Source organism: Canis aureus, chromosome 15, assembly GCF_053574225.1.
Source record: "Canis aureus isolate CA01 chromosome 15, VMU_Caureus_v.1.0, whole genome shotgun sequence".
Classification (NCBI taxonomy): Eukaryota; Metazoa; Chordata; class Mammalia; order Carnivora; family Canidae; genus Canis; species Canis aureus.
The window spans coordinates 58,614,532-58,632,104 of record NC_135625.1 but is presented as its reverse complement, the minus strand read 5'-3'; the positions used below and the strand labels follow the sequence as shown (position 1 = coordinate 58,632,104).

Sequence of the window (17,573 nt, the reverse complement as noted above, 5' to 3'; positions counted from 1 at the left end):
AGAATTTTTGCATCTAATTCATCTGAGATATTGGCCTGTAGTTTTCTTTTTTTTGTAGTGTCCTTAGTGGACTTTGGCATCGTGGTAATGATGGTCTCATAAAATGAGTTTGAGAATGTTCCCTTCTCTTGATTGTTTTGGAAAATTTTGAGAAGGATTAGTATTAATTCTTTGAATGTTTGGTAGAATTCATTAGTGAAACCATCTGGTCCTGGGCTTTTTTTGTTGGGAAGTTTTTGATTACTGACTCAGTCTACTTAATCCTTATTGATCTGTTCACATTTTCTATTTCTTCATGATTCAGTCTCAGTGGGTTGTATATTTCCAGGAATTTATCCATTGCTTCTAGGTTATCTAATTTGTTGGTGTGTAATTTTTCAGAATATTCTCCTATGATCCTTTGTATTTCTTTTATATGTTGTAGTGTCTCCTCTTTCACTTAACACTTTCATTTGAGTCTGCTTTCTTTTTTGTTAGTCTAGCTAAAGATTTGTCAAATTTGTTTATCTTTTCAAAAAGCCAACTCTTAGTTTTATTAATTTTTCCTATTCTCTATCTTACTTATTTCCACTCTAGTCTTTATTATTTTCTCCCTTCTGCTAACTTTGGGGTTAGGTTTTTCTTTTTGTCTCCTAGTTCCTTGAGGTGTAAAGTTAGGTTTGTGTTTTGTTTTTGTTTTTTTTTTAAGATTTATTGGCTTTGGGGCAGCCTGGGTGGCTCAGTGGTTTAGTGCTGCCTTCATCCCGGGGCCTGATCCTGGAGACCCAGGATCGAGTCCCGCGTCGGGCTCCCTGCATGGAGTCTGCCTGTGTTTCTGCCTCTCTCTCTCTCTCTCTCTTTTTCTCTCTCTCTCTCTGTGTCTCTCATGAATAAATAAATAAAATCTTAAAGAAAAAAGATTTATTGACTTTTTTCAGAGAGAGCATGTGCATTTACTAGAGGAATGAGGAGTAGAGGGAGAGGGAGAGAGGGAATCTTAAGCAGACTCCCTACTGAGTGTGGAGCCTGATGTGGGGCTCAGTCCCACAACCCTGAGATTATGACCTGAGCCAAAATCAAGATTCAGACACTTAAGGGATTGAATCACCCAGATACCCAAGTTTTTTATTTGAGATTTTTCTTTTTTCTTGATGCATGCATTTATAGCTATAAAATTTCCTCTTATAACTGTTTTTGCTACATCCCAAAAGTTTTGATAAGTTGTATTTCTGTTTTCATTTGTCTTGATATTTTTTTTAAATTTCCCTTTTGATTTCTTCCCTAATCTATTGATGTTTTCAGGAATGTGCTGTTTAATTTCCTTGTTTTTGTGAAATTTCCAGCTTTTCTCCTATTATTGATTGTAGTTTTATACCATTGTGGTCAGAAAGGATACTTGATATAATTTCTATCTTCTTGAATTTGTTGAAACTGTTTTGTGGCCCAACATATACTGTATCTTAGAGAGTGTTCCACATGTGCTTAAAAAGAATGTGTATTCTGTTGATTGGATGGAATGTTCTGTAAATCTCAGGTTCCTTTAGTCTATAGTGTTGCTCAAATATACGCTTGCCTTACTGATTCTCTGTCTCTGTGATCCATCCATTGTTGAGAGTGAGGTATTAAAGCATTTATGAGATTTATCATCCTGAGAGCAGTGGTTCTCAAGTGGCAGTGGTTTTTGTGCCCTCCCCTCCCCACTCCCCACGTGTGTTCATGTGACAATGTCTGGTGACATTTTTGGTTGTCACAACTGGTGAGGGAGGGGGTGGCTGTTGGTACTGGCATCTTGTGAATGGAAGACAGTGATGTTGCTGCTAAATATCCTACAATATTTGGGATAGCCCTCCCCGCTCCCCTGCCCCATTGAACCAAAATGGTAGAGGTGCCAAGGTTGAGAAACCTTGCCCTAAAAAAAAGAGAAAGTCCTGATTAGATTCAAGATGAGATTGGATAGAAGCAGTGATCATTTCTTAGAATCGGTGATGTACCTAACCCTTATGATTCATGTTGGGAGGACAACAGTGTTCTCCCATGATATGCTGGAGCTAATTGGTAGCAATTCTAGACTGCCTGGACCTGGCAACCCTGTGTTCTCTGTATCCTACTTGCCTATTTGTCTTAGGGAAGACTGAGCAGATGAAGCACGTCTGTTATCCCGTATAGAGTAACTTTCATTTTAATTGTCCCTCTTCCCACCAAGAGAGCATTGTGGGGATTCTGGGATCCAGAATATATCCAGAATGGTGTTCTGGATGGTGTAACAAGCTCATTATGAGGGTTGGAATGAATCCTGAATAACAGTTAAGATTGAGTACCTTGAGACAGGGCATCTGGAAATAGGAGCTTTGAAAATGCTAATGGTTTCTGTTATCTTTCAGATGGTAAACGTGTCAAGGCTGGAGGGAGATGACAATCCTGTGCAGCTCATCTACTTTGTGGAGGATCAAGATGGAGAAAGACTCAGTGCAGTCAAGTCTTCAGATCTGATTAACAAGATAGATATCCAGAGAGCAGCCATTATCTTGGGTTATCGAATTCAAGGCGCTGTTGCCCAACGTAAGTGTGTGAGGCATAGACCCTAAGTAGTGCCTGTGCTATGCTGGGATCAAAAGCCAGTTTTGTTTTGTTTTTTTTCGGACAATGAAATCTGAATTTAAAGCATGCTTAGGTGCACAGAGTAGATTTATATGTTCGACCCTTAATATTTCTTACATGGCACTTGTATAAAATGTCCGTTGTTAAAATTCACTTGCCAAAGTCTTTCTTCCATTTCAGCTGCTTTGTGCTTGTAGCTGTTTTCCTGCCCAGCATTTTGTGTCGGTTAGAGTGAGTTCTAGTAGCTAAAGTTAACTGTCATATTTTTTCCCCTACTTCTGTACTATTCCTCTTTTTAAAAATCTTGTCTTACGTAAAAGAACTTGTTTTCTCTGTATTTATTCCAAAATCGTGTCTGTCATATTTTGAATGTTGGTGGGGACAGTTAGTCACACAGGAAGCTGGGAGGTGCCCTCTGCATTTATTGGCTTCCTGCTGAGTTTTTTAACACAAAGAAGCCCTTGATCCTCACCCTTTTCAGTGCTGTTTCTCTCCCTCCCCATCCTCACAGTACTTCATAGTTTAGAAAGAGGTATTTGGATATTTCTGTATTATTGTTGGAAGATACTTGGCTCCTGCCCCTGGCAGTGGTTGCTCTCAGTGCCTTATTTTTCAACTCCCAGATTTTGGGTATTGAAAATTAAGAAAAAGGAGAGTCACAGAAGAGTGTATTTCTCTAAATGTTCCTTTGTGAATCAGACTGCTATTTTAATGGGGATGTTTTTGCTTATGAGCCAGAGAGCAATCCTATAGGAGCTTGGTGATACTTGCTCCCAACACTAAAGTGATAAGTAAGTGTTTAGAAGGGAATTGAGCATCAGAGAATATTGAAAAATTCTTTATAGAGAGAACACATAAGATGTAAAGGCACCTTTAAAAAACGACAGCTTCACGGTTATTCTTGGTAATGGAAGATTCTTTGTGAAATCTGTACTTGTCCCTGGAAACTAAGCAGGGTGAGGGCCCATGGGCATACTTTGTCTCATTCACAGATGATGGTGGGGGAGAGCTTAAGCAAATAATCTGTTGATGGTTTGCTAGTATTTGAGATATGATTGCATCTCAGTATGTTGTTTCAAAGCAGTGCGTACTGATGTCTTCACCTGGGACATTTCTGGTTGTAGGAGAGGTGCCTCCCAGTCCAGCTAAGCACTTCCCCTCTGAAAGAAGATGAATTGCAATAGGGTATAGGCATCTTTCAAGTTACTTCACGCTTCTTTTTTTTTTTTTTTTTTTTCCCCTCTCGTCTTTGTACCTCTCTTTCCTTAGTTTCCTTCTAAAAACCACCGGATAAGGATCCTGTGGTTGGGAGCCTCCTCGGCCAACATCAGGCTCAGCCCCCGTGCAGCTGTGGATCCTGGTAGCAGAGCCCTGTTTGGTCCATTTATGCCTCTCCCAGGGTGTTACTAGGTTAGAACTAAGAACAGCATACAGTTGTCTCCCCAGCTCCTCACTTTGACTCTGTCACTCCTCATGAACTGTCAGTTGTTTTCATGCAAAATGAACTAATATATACACTCTGTTCAGGCCAGATTTAAAAATAAGATTAACACCTTGTCCCCTTTTCCATTTCCTGCATGGTCCCTGCTGTGTCATTTGTGCTTCCTTCATAGTGCTTATGCCTTAGAGTGCTTGTTCCCTCCCTTTTCAGTCTCCCAGAGGCCTGAGCCCTCACTTAAACCAGCACTAAGGATCTTTTTGTTCTTACATCTTTGAGCAGAAACATTTAGATCCCATAGTGTGTGTGAACCATTATGGAATATGAAAAGAGCCTAAAACTTAGCCCCCTGCTTCTGAAGACTGAACTGCATTTGAAAAGACAAGACTTAGAGTCATGACCATGTTAATGAGCAAAGTAGTACAGCATATCAAGATGACACATTTATGTAATAAAATACATTTTAAAATAGTAAGGTACCGTTTGCAAGGCAAAGGCACCCAGAACAAAAGAACTTATACGAGGAGGCCACTAGCCTTGTTATGGAGCAGTTTTTATGAAGTGATCATGACAGATGAGAAGGTTGGGCAGAGGGGAGGGGATGTTTTGGGTTGGGGTATCTGGTCATTGGAACCTGAACTTTAAGAGGAGCTGAGTCCTTTGAGAAGATGAGTGCAGAATGAAGAGGATGAGGGCCCAGGGCCAGGAGGTGAGATTAGGGAAAAGAGCTAGCGACAGAAGTGAAGACAGAGTGACTGAGGTATATTCATCCAAGGCCATGCAAGATGGGAGTCGGTGGCAGTGTTTGGGGTGGGCAGGAGGGTGGGGAGTAGCAGATTCAGAGTAAGGAAGTTGGATATAATATAATTTTAAAACTGACACCTGGTACCTTAAGTCTTATTTCAGGGGGTTTAGAGAGAGAGGCACAGGTAAGGAAACTAAGACAGTGCTTGCAGACTACTTACTGGGATTTCTGATTTTTAGTATGGAAGCGTTCCTGCATTGAGATTAGGGTGGTGCTGATAGAAGTCAGGAGACCTGGAATCAACCTAGCTCTGCCATCAGATGAGCCATGTTCATTTAGACACGTCACATATGTCACCATGGTCCGTAATGCATTGAGGATGTAGCATTCTATGTTGTGTTTGTTTTACTGCGTCACGTTTCTGGTCACCAGGAGATCACAGCCTCTGACCAGTTGTCTTGACCTGAAATGACAGGGATGTCCCAGGCTTCTCATCGAAGAAGGCACAGAAGGGCTGTCCAGTAAATGAGTGCAGAGGAATTAGTGAACGGCCTGTCTTCTTTGTCTGCAGCCTTGGACAGAGTGAAGAGGCCGTCCCCAGCGTCCCAGAGCAACAACCTCTGGGTCATTGTCGGGGTGGTCATTCCAGTGCTGGTGGTAATGGTGATTGTCATCATCCTCTACTGGAAACTCTGCCGCACGGACAAGTTAGACTTCCAACCTGACACGGTGGCCAACATCCAGCAGCGTCAGAAGGTAAGAGCTTAACCCCCCAGCCGGCACACAGGCAGACTTACGGGCTGGAGTTACGCGGAGTTCAGGCTCTTGATACTGAAAGACGGGAGACAGAGCTCATAGGGACATTTTCTGGCTTTAATGGTGGTATCTCTTTGCCTCATGTTTGCTTACTGGAACCACGATTCTTCTGTAGTATTAATTATATGCCAAGAAGATGAAGTTGTATCAGGGCTTAGCAATGTTATGAGTTCTGAGTTCTGTGATTTTATTTATAAGATGATTAGTTCAAAGATCACATCCATTTTTGTATGAATTCTGATCTATTTTAACCCTGGATGTTTTCCAAGAACAGGAGCCAAGGGAGGTTTTATCAGATTTGTGTGTCTATTTCTTTCATACACAGCTCCACTGGACGGCTCCTTTATTTTCCATCCACCATGTTGGAAACCCACTATCCACTTTGATCAAGACCACTTAATCATTGAGAAATGATACTATATGCCTTAAACATTTTAACTTAAATATATGAGTAGGTCTGTATTCACCAATCTTTCAATGTACTGAGTCTTTTTAAAAAATATATTTTATTTTTTGAACAGTTGGTTTACTTAAGAGGATTCTGTGTGGTTTTCTTGTAAGAAACAACACACCTAGGAGTGCCTAGGTGGCTCAGGTGGTTAAACGTCCGACTTGATTTAGGCTCAGGTCATGATCTCAGGGTCATGAGACCAAGTTTCCACATTGGGCTCTGTACTGAGCCCCGAGCCTGCTTGTAACTCTCTCTCCTTCTCGAAAATAAAAACTAAAGTTAAAAGAATTAAAAAAGAAACAACACCTATAATGCATCAGCTGCAGTTTCCAGTTTGGGTTTCTTTAGAGAAGAGCAAGCAACCTGAGTATAAAATTCTTCAGATTTTTTCCAGTACCCACCCCAGCTCTGTAATCTTTTAGACCTAACTCACCTACACCTAATTTGACAGCAGTTTTTTAAAAACATCTTTTTCATGTCATACCAAAACATTCGATTTAGGTTTTATAATAGCAATTCTCCCTTTTATGTTTCAATGATTTCTGCAATATTTAATTGTCACATACCAGTTTCAGAGCAAAGGCATTGATTCTTGGTAAGTGAGTGCTTAGTTTTGGTTGATCTGATGTGAGCAGAAACATGCCAAGTACCAGTGAAAAACTCAGTATTGCCACACATCTAGCACATCATGCAGATTAGCCATTAACAAAGGAGTGGAAAGTGGTAGTTCGTCAACTGTGTGAATGTGTACCCTCCATGGGTCTCACACAGAGGACTCACTTGACTCTAAAAATTTGATAAGAAAAAGCAAGCAAGAAACAGATGAATAAGAAACAAAGGGCTACCTGTTAATCTTTTAAATTTATTTTGCCTGGGTCTAAAAAATCTGCCCATTACAAACATACACCTACTAGATGAAAAAATAGGTATTCTTAATTTATTGCACTTTTGGAAAAGTAGATGAAGAGTATTCTTTTTCTTATGAATTAACTAAAAATGCAAAATCGTGACTAAACTGCAAGCTTATGGTTATCAAGTGTAATGGAAGCATGTTACACATTAAAATTATATTTATGACCTATCTTCATTTATTATTTACGTGGTGCTAAGACTGTTTTGTTGTTAGAGTAGATAATGCCATGGAAACGCCTGGAAAAAGTGCTTAAGGTACTAAATCATTTATACTGTGAATTTCATTGTAGTAAAATCAACAATAAGTTTGGAAATGTTTTTGTTCTGGTGAAAGAGTATTGTTACAGCGAGATTGATCCAATGTAGATGGTTATATATTCAGGTCTTTCATATTCCAGGTTCCCTAACATAAACCATCCTTGTGAAGCCCATCCATCATCTGTTACTTCATTCAGCTGTCAGAGGGTAGCATCCCTTGAGTTCAAAACAGGATATTCCCCCAAGTTTTCTCCTTTTCCCACTTTTACTTCTGAAATATCTTTGTGCCCCAGATGTTGTTGTAAATCAGACAGAGTTTCATATGAACCTCCAGCCCTTGGGGTTTGCTCTTGCTTTGCATGTGCTGTAGGATTTGTACATACATCTTTACAACATGTTTGTGGGAAGGTCTTCTGTGTGGAGGAGTCCCTGAGGGAGTCAGCATCTTCTGAGGCGGGTCAGGGCTGGGGGAGCAGACTCTGTGACATTTCAGAAGTGTGGTCTTTGTTTTGCCTGCATGGGAACCCAGATGTTTATAACAGGAAAAGGATGATCTCTGTTTAGTTTAGAAACACATATCTACTTTACAAGTGTGTCTTCTAAGACATACCTGGCAGTAGGGAAGGGCCTCTAGCCCGTCCCTTGGGACAAGCTGAAAAGATAATTAGTTTCCCCTGGGACTGCAAGAGTTCTTTGTCCTTGTGTGGCTCTATGTTTTTTCTCTGTGTGTCCTGCTTACCCTGCCCCCTGATGCTGCCACACTACTACTCTTCCCCGATCCTTGAGCAAATCGCAGAGCTACAAACAATAATTGTGCCGACCAAAAATCCACACCTCCTGACCCCTTGTAATGAGCAGGAAATCTCTTCAGATTCTCTGGGAGTGGATTAGGTTTGACATACAAGAGGTAGAAGCCATTCTGTCACATTTTGAGACAGGGTCCTTTTTTATTTCCAGTAATTAAAAAAACAATTCTAACCTTTATCTTTCTTTTATCTGTAGTCCCTTTAGCTTGTGGCCCAAAATAATCACTGCTGACTGGTATCAGAAAAACTGTGGCTTGGACCCACCTTGCCCTGTTGAGGTTCTGTTTAAAGATATGAATGGCATTGGCTAGATGCTGCTGGTCCCATGAAAACTTGTTCCTTCCGATGGGGACAGTCCACTCTCTGTTATTGGTGTGGGACCGTGGTTCCTGACCAGTGGGCAGCCAGAAAGAGCTGCCTTAGTCACTGTATCACCAAACAATTGCTCTGAGCCAAGCAGGGCCAGGCTGGGTTACAAGCCCAGATAACATGCAATCCCTGCTTTGAGCACTTCAGTAGGGGAGAAGGACAAGTGACCCAGATGCTGACACATAGCAGCATAAGTCTGTGTAGATTGTCTTGGAAGCAGAGAGGAGGGGCAGCCTTCTAGGTGGTGGACTGCCTCTGTCTTCTGGAAAGAGGCGATGTTGGGGTTGAAGCTCAGAGGTTGAGGAGATGAAGCCAGGTAATTACAGTGGGCACAGGTCAAGGGAATGGCCTATATATCAGGAATGATGGAGGAAAGGTTGTCTGGAAGGGCGCGGCAAAAGCTGAGTTGACAGTAGGCGAGAGCCAGGTTGGGAGGGGTTGTAGGACATATCAGGGGTCAGCAGTGGTGCTGTTGGTAGTGGGGAGCAGCCACAGAAGGATTTTCAGCAGGGAGAGCAGCTTGAATGTATTTAGGTCTCAAACAACCAGTTTGTTTTTTGGTTTTTAAAGATTTTATTTATTTATTCATGAGAGACAGAGAGAGAGAGGCAGAGACACAGGCAGAGGGCTCCATGCAGGGAGCCCGACATGGGACTCGATCCCGGGTCTCCAGGATCAGGATCTGGGCTGAAGGCAGCGCTAAACCGCTGAGCCACCCGGGCTGCCCTCAAATGGCCTCTTTGGAAGGCTGTGTGGACAGCTGATCGAAGGGAGAGGCTCCGTGGTCTTTTCTCCCATCAGCCCAGTTCATCTCATCTCCTGTGGTTGCTCTTTGATTCTCTGCAAGGACCCTGTGGTGTCTACTATGTGGAGAGTTCAGGACCCCCGTGGTCACTTGGCTGTGACTTGCTGTGGCCTGCGGGCGGGAGAATCTTGGGAGTTCTGCTCCTCTAACTCCTAGACCACAGGGTGACCAGAGGCCCTGGGGCTGCAGTAGACACACACGGCAGTAACTTTGCCTTCTCTTCACCTTCTGAATGGAAGCAGCACGGCAACTGTGGGGGCTTTTCACAGATCACATCCACCAAATAAGAAATGGGTAGACAATGCTACGGTCTTCGAGATTGCAAATTTTCATTTTGGGCACATTTGGGGTTTGCTCTGTGATTTCTATTGTCACCTTAACTGCTCCTTCTCAGGAGTTCAGGCTAACTGGAGTGCTAGAGATTCACTCTTATCTTATTCCACCCAGGTTTTATTATATTTATGGCTCACATGTTTTAAAATTCATCAGGCATCTCTCCTGTTCTTTGGCTGACCTGCTTTACCAGCCCACTCTGACTTGTCGGTGATGTATTCCAGCGGGGCACGGACAATGAGGCCTGTCCCCTCTGTGACATATTAAAGAGAGAAGGAACAAAAGAGCCGTCTTTCCTCAGAAATAACGAGTCCTAATGGAAATATTGAAGGCAGTAATTAATCGTGGCTCTTCTTTTATAAATTACTGATTGAAACTTGTTCTGCATGTGGAAGCCAGAGATACAATACATCCAGACTTAACTCTAGATTTTTTTTTTTTTAAGAAATGGAAAGAAAAAGCATTCTGGAAAGTAAGGATGAAACAAAAGGAGCTAATTCCATAAGTGGGCAAGGTTTCCTCTAATTTCTTCCTTCTATGTGTTCTAAGATAGCTTTTGTTTTGTGCAGAAGCACAGAGTAGTTGCCAAAATTCTATTGTAAAAGGTGGTGACTCACACTGCCGGTGAGAAGTGCAAGGATCTAATGGATATATTCAAAAATGTTAGTGGGAATCAACAGTAAGCCAACAGGGCTTTGATGGACATATATTTTATTGATGACATATAGCCATTGTCTTGGCTCCCCAAAAGATCCAATAAGTTTGGAGCTTCAACTGACTTTTTAAAATTCATTTAGTCATCAAATATTTACAGATGGTCGACCATGTGTCACACCCTGTTGCTAAATTATGAAGTTTTATATCTAACTTCATGGGTTTTATCTGATGCCTGAGAACGCTTAGCTATTTATATTAACTGTTTGATATTTCATCAATAACAGCAACAATAATGAAGCATTTTAACATATTCAGATGCTTGTTTCTTGCACGAACTCTGAGAGTTTGTCAGGGTAGACCAGTAGTATTAACTCCTAGACTTGGGGTACACGGAAGGCACCACAGAAGTGGTGCTGTTTGTATTTTTCCCTTAATCACTTGGAGATCTCTACTTGGAGGAGGCAGTCTGTGGCTCCTCTTTCAATTTGGGTAAAGCAGACCACCTACCTTGCAAAAGTGATTGTATCCTTGGTCATTGGAGGCATTTTAGTTTCTTGCTGAGAGATACACTAAAAAAGATTTTACCAAGATTTATTAAATGGTGTTAATGATGTTGACTCAGTGACTATTGATTATGTCTGTGATTCTTTCATTTAGAGGCAGCTTGTTTATGGAACTACCATGAAGTACAGCTGGGGTGAGAGGTGCGCCTCTCTTCTGTAAAGTAGGAGAAGGCTATGACGAGCAGGAGGGGAATCAGCGCAATGCCCAGACCACAGGCACACACTCAGGAAAATCACTGGTTAGTGAAGAGCACATGCAGAGCTTGTCCATCTGGACTGTGATGGTCTTAAAATAGCTGCATACCCCTAGGAAAACATATACCCCCAGGGATTCGGGGAGTCCCACTGAAGATCACAGTCTTGTGGATGAGATAAGCTTATCCTGAGTGGTTGGAAGGGAGTGGGGATCCTGAGAGGGACAGGTTTGGGTTTGTATATGTGAAACAGTGTTCCTGAGCCAAGGACTGTGTGCAAATCACAAAGGCCCCCTGAGGTGGGGTAGCCTGCTCTTGTCACATGACATCATTAATTTAGAAAATACAGCCACACCGGGGCTTTGCCTTTTGTTTCCAAGCAACGCCTTTCTAAACTACATTTATAGTAAGTTTTGTCCCCCTCTGCTGGCATAAGTCATTACTGCTGACTACTTTGCTTTTCACTGACTTTTAGACTTGCAGTGCTAAAAAGACCTTCGAGATCACAAATGTAGGTTATTGGTGTTGTCACTCATTTGGCATAAAATTAACATACATATGACAAAACCTTTTGCTTCTGTATAGCACATTGTCTAAAATAACTCCTTACATTGGTTTGGCCTTTGTCTTTGACTGATGGACTTTCTTTAGGGGTGGAATATGGCCTAGGGGCTTTCTTTGGTTGTGCATTTGGCCTTCCTGCCAAATTGTCCCTTGGGACAATTATTGAAATGCAGTTTAGTTTCCTATACTCTTCAAGCTCAAATTAATGACACATGATATCCCCCCACCCACCCCAACACTTTTTTAGTGTCACACCACAAAGGGTGCCTCACCTTTATTGCCCACAGTTCTGTATACTTCTGTGTTACATGGGCCTGGAAGCTGAGGTCTGGACTCTGGTGGCAGGTTCAGGGGGTCTTGGTTGAGGGTTTGGTGTTGCTACCAGGTGCTCAGGTAAGACTTCTGTGTCCACCAGCGTGAGAGGTGGACTTTTTCAAAGACCCCTTTCTGCTTCCTCTTTGCATCCCTGTTACTTCCATTGGTCCCTCCTTCCTGGAAATTTTCTATCCCCTTGCCTTCTATTACATTGAACTTGGCAAATTCTTTTCTTTGAAGTCACCTATTTTTTGCTTTTCCTCCTTTTTCTCCTTTGAGCCCCAAACTATTAGATGTTCCCCAACATTTTATCCACAGACTCTGTTTTCATCTTGAAAAATGTCAGGAGAAAAAAAAAAATCTCAGGTCCCCTACCTGTCATCTTCTATATAGATTCTCTCAAAGTCCTGTCTCCAGCCTGGAATTTCCCCCACGCCATTGTCCTCCATATCCAGCAACACGGGGCTACTCTCCTTTGGAGCTTTTCCTGCCATCTCAAACTCAGCATGTCTAAAGTGAAACCTGTCTTTTTATCTCCTCAGGTTACCATTCTTTCGTGATGAATGTCCCTTCCACTGTTCAGGATGCCTGCCTGTATAAGTCATTCAAGTCATCACTGGCTGCTTTCCCTCCTTTGCCTCTTGTGTCTATTTTTGGCTTCCAGATCCTTCAGCCCGGTCTCTAGAACTATTCATTCCTTCCCATTTTCATTGCTAGGATTTGGGGCTCAGGCTTTCATTATTGCTTGCATGGGTATTGTTGGCCCTTTTACATCTCTTTGTGTCCTGTCTTCTTGGATTTTAGAAATCTGCCTCTTCAGAAATACTTGGTGGTTTCCTGCTCCAGAAACTGACATTTGTTGTTAGCCAGCCTTCTCTCCCTCCCCACATTCTGACCCTTCTAGGGTGCCTGATGTGATCTCTTCCCAGCCCTCAAGTGTTTCCTGGTGCCTGACATGATCTAGAACATTCTCTGTGTAGCTGCCCCTTTTCATTTCCCAGTTCTGTCTGCCTTGTGAGTCCTGGCTCAAGTCTCCATTTCTCTGTAAAGAGTGTCTCGCTCGTGCCGATCCCTCTGGAACTGCATAGTCATGATCATGCTACTGTGATGGTGAGTCAGGTATCGTCTTGTGATGTCTTTTATATTATGGTCTAGCCATTTGATCCTGTACTCTTCTTTAATCTTTCAAAAGTATCTGTCTTTTCTGCAAACTCTAGGTATAAATGGTGCTGTGCACACAGTTGACATTTTAGAGATGCTTGTTGAATTAGAATGGTGAGATGGCAAACACGATCTCGGGTCCGAAGTTGGCACTCAGTGATCTTGCCAGCTCTCATGATCCCTTTTTACAGTCCTCAGATTTCAGATGGTCTGTCTCACTTGTATGTGTGTGTGTGTGTGTTTTAGTTGCAGATCCCTAGCGTGAAGGGCTTTGATTTTGCTAAGCAGCATCTGGGTCAGCACAATAAAGACGACATATTGATTATTCATGAGCCAGCGCCACTGCCGGGACCTGTGAAGGACCACACCACACCTTCTGAAAATGGAGATGTGCCGAGCCCGAAGGCAAAGATCCCTTCTAAGAATGTCCGTCACAGAGGAAGGTTCTTATCGGTCTTTCTGTATTGTTCTCTATCACAGAGCATGTTTCCCTTTTCAGTTTGTCAGTTTCCAGTATCAGAAGAACTGATGGTGAGTATTCCCTGGGTCTACAGCCCAGGAGACTGGCAACTGCTTGTCCAAAGTCAACAAACCCAAGGGCTCCCAGTCCGCTCCAGTGGACTACCAGAGGAGGCCAGATGCTTTGGTGGTTCCCCCTGACAATTATTATATTGCCTAGCTCGAGTGTGTATTCTGGGGTGATCATTCTGGGCCCTCTGGAGATGATACCAGAAGTAATGTATAGAGAGTGCATGACACATAATACACGCTCAGTCAGTATAGTGGCTTTGCCCTTGCTGTTATGCTAGCGTCTGGCTATGACTTCGTTGCTTTGTCTGCAGGTGACTTTCATCACATCCTTTTTTCTTTGCTTGCTTTTCCTCTGGCTGTCTGTGTTGTCACCCTCGTTAGCATGTTTCCTTGGACTCAGCCCCACTCCTCCCTGCCCAGCTCCCCATTCCCAATGTATTTCCATTCCTCCTATCAAAGAAAAGTGCACGAAGGACTGTGTATTAACACCCACCTGGAAGTCCCCATCACCCTCTGATCCTGGGAGAAGGGCTGTAGCTTGGTCAAAGTTCAGAATCAGGCTTTATGCAGGTGACTTTAGATCTCAGCACAATCACACGAGGGTATGGAAGCCTCAAATTATCAGCCTTCCTTTGAGCTTTGAACTCCAAATCTTGATTCCCTGCGAAGAGAGAAGAAATGTGTGATCATACCAACATTTGAAATGCTGTCACAATTTCTGACTTACCAGAAAACCTACCCCGGGGGTTCTGGCCTAGTTTTAACAATTGAATGGATGTTACACCATGATCTTTACAAAAGAAAATGAATTATGTAGAGAGATGTTATTTGCTTAATCATCTTCAGGCTAAGAATAAATCAAATCATTAAAGACTTGAATATGTTAGTATAATTTTGCCAAGTTTTTTTTTTTTTTTTCCCTCTCCCTTGGTTATCTCATCCTCAACATTTAGACATAACATTTCAATAGTCTGCATTGTTAATGTAGGACTGTAGCATCCCTCAGGAGCACAAAGAGAAGGGGTGCTAACCTGTTAATGATTCTCATTAGCCTAGTGCGGCCTGGTGCTATGTCACCTGGTTTTTTATATATAGACTCAAAGCTCAGGGGTGATTGTTGCTTTTGTGTTGTAAGTATAGGTGTCTCCCAGAGCTGTGGGATTCTGTGGGGTGACTGTAGGACCACCCTGGGTTCCTAGGAATTCTGCAGTCCCAGTTGACCTGGAACCAGGCCTGAACTCCACATCTTCTGATATAGCCTCTGCCAGACCCAGACTGGAATCCAGGGCCCTGGTAACCATCCTCCAGGGACCGTCCTCCAGAAGGGCACTTAGCTTCCTAGCATTTGTTGGAATGCAGCCTATTAAGCCATATAAGCCATGTTATACTGTCTCCTAGAGGGGACCATGTGCTGTCAATGTGTTCCTTGAAGATGATTTTGTAGACTGTCTCATTTCTGTCTGTTTAACCTGGAAGCCTGACTTCTACATTGAAATTAATGTGACCTCTCCCCCCTACCCTGCCCCCACCGAGACCAGGTCCTTTCTTTCTTTTTCCTAATGTTTGCATTTGTTTTGTGACTGCAGAGTTTCTCCCTCGGATGCTGACTCTACTGTAAGTGAGGAGTCCAGTGAGAGGGATGCAGGAGACAAGACGCCAGGAACGGTGAACGATGGCCCATCCCACAGAGCCCCACAGAGCGGTCTGTGACTCTTCTCATTCTCCACGTTAAACATAGTTAATTATGAGATTCCAATAGGATAAGACTTTATGCTACTTCAAATGTTAAACATTAAAAAAAATCTGCAGTGGAATATTCATCATCCATATGGTGAATTTCTCAGCATCGACTGTCACCATCTAATATGTTGTACTGGTGTCTGTGTTGAGGCAGGAGATTATGCTAGGAGTTAGGGATTCATTCAAATATGTTTTGAGGTTAATAGCGACATTCCATTCTAGTTTAGAGTCCTAATGGTTTTCCTCCCTGAAGAAGGAGGAATCAAAGTAAAACCAGAGTCTCAAGAACTGCCTCTGGAACTTAGTGACCTTCTGAGGATCCAGTTCTAGATTTTTCTCAGCTGTCACTGACAGAAAGTCGTTTATCATGGGTGAGCAAATACATTGTGTTTGGTCCTTTTCCTATATCACTGTTCCCGCAGGTACTTCAGTGTGATTGAATCATGTAGCATACTTGTATCTGTAGTCAGTGGCTTTCAAGGCCAGGTCTGAAACAAACTTCATGTCCATCCCAAAGGGCTTTACCATGGAGCTCATGCTCTCTATATGTGTTGCTGAAGCGAGCACAACCTCATGCTCTCTGATAAAACTAAGCCCATAGGTCTAACTAGACTTAGAGGCATTTTTTGGTGTGATGGCAAGGTAGTTTGGATTTAGTTTAATAGGTTCTGTTAAATAAATGTGCAACTACAGCTCTTGTATTTGCTGGCGTTTTATTTATATTTCAGGAGTGTTTCGGTAATGCAAAGAAAAGTGGGGATGCCTCAGGATATTATTTTTAATAGTAATTTTTATACTTAAACATTTGTCATCACAAATTTCTTTGTTTGAAATGCAGTACAGAATGAACGTTTATATTCTATAAACGAACGGAATCTAGCTGGAAGCCAGAGGGCCTGATCTATCACTGTCATGCTTATGACCTTGCAAGTCCCTTAGCCTTTGGGGCTTCTGTGGGACTAAACTAGCTCATTTTTGAAATTCCTTCCAGCTCTTTTTTGATGTTAAAGAAAATCCCTTTAGAATAAGGGAAGAGTTTTTTCTTTGGATCCAGTTTCACAGAATCTTAGAAGTTATTTAGCACCATGGTAACAGGTGTTCTGTTTCAGATAGACTGGACTAAAATCTAATTTTGATCCCAGCAAGGAAATATTTGAGGGGCGGGGGGGAAGGATCAGCTCTGGAGTTTCTCAGTTTCTGTTTATTGCTTATCTGAGAAAATCTTTCTTTTAGTTCCTACATTTAACCCCTGACAGTATTAGTATATTCTGCATGGCTAACAAAAATAAAAAATCACTATCAACATATATTCAGAATCCAGGTAGTAAAGCATGTCAGGTGTGGGGCTGAGTTGCCTGTGGAAGGAGGCAAATGCACCAGATGTTCTTGTGAGTTCTAGAAGCTTAACTGCTGCTATTATGATTTGGAGAGACACCATAATCTCTATGTTATTTTCATGTTTTAGGAAGAGGATTTTCTCACTCTACATATCAATTCACTTAGAAGATTTTATTTGTTTCTTGAAGGCTGCCATGAAGGCATTTTAGCTTGCATAGAACTTAGTTGAATACCCTATAGAAAAGATTGCATTTTTAATCATAGCTTTTGAATTATTTTGTAAATCATGTAAAAATCCTTCTTTTGTGGCAAGTCATAGTTGCTTGAGAACCATTTGGTCCCATCCTCCATGTTGCCTTGGGACCAGTGTTCTCTCTCACACAGCAGGTGGCATAGCCACTGGGTCCCTTCCAACTCCTTGGCGAGGCGCTCCGTGGATGTCACAAGTCATCTGACATATTCAGGACCCACATTGCAGTGATAGCTAATGAAAGAGTATTGTTTTGGTTTTGGTCTATTAGAAGTTGTGCTTTATTCTTGGAAGGTGGCTAAACCATGTCGCATATATGACTATCCACGGACCATTACGAGGTTATCAACTCAGATTGTCACTGTGTTTGGTTATCGAGGTTTGAGAATAAGTCATATTGCTACCATGGGCTCCCATGTAGAGTTGTGAAGAGCGAGATGAGATAGGGCAATGATGTACCTTCCTCAAGTAAAGGCAGTGGCACTCAGGCTGTTACTGTCTGTGGTGTCCTTGCGTAATTTCCATTCCCCCTCCTCTGTCATCAGGAATCCACCCAGTAGGTAAGGGCTACGAAACGTGTGTGCAAGGGTGTGATTTTTGAGTAGTTGGAACATCATTAATGAGAGTTCCACAAATTCCGAATTCTAGAATGGAATTATAGAGGTCTCAGTTGGAACTAAGCTGACATCTACTTTGGCAAGTGCTAAAGAGTTTGCAAAGTGGGGGTGCCTGGGTGGCTTAGTCAGCTAA

The 17,573-nt window shown here is 42.3% G+C and overlaps 1 protein-coding gene across 1 annotated transcript in view; it reads left to right on the top strand.

Annotated features, from left to right (window-relative positions):
• Positions 1-17,573, top strand: part of KIAA1549 (KIAA1549 ortholog) — a 146,061-nt gene that overhangs the window by 81,101 nt on the left and 47,387 nt on the right. The window contains exons 11-14 of the mRNA XM_077848504.1: positions 2,361-2,538; positions 5,332-5,516; positions 13,211-13,407; positions 15,082-15,197. Coding sequence (XP_077704630.1) covers positions 2,361-2,538; positions 5,332-5,516; positions 13,211-13,407; positions 15,082-15,197 — 676 coding nt within the window. The remainder of the gene's footprint in view (positions 1-2,360; positions 2,539-5,331; positions 5,517-13,210; positions 13,408-15,081; positions 15,198-17,573) is intronic.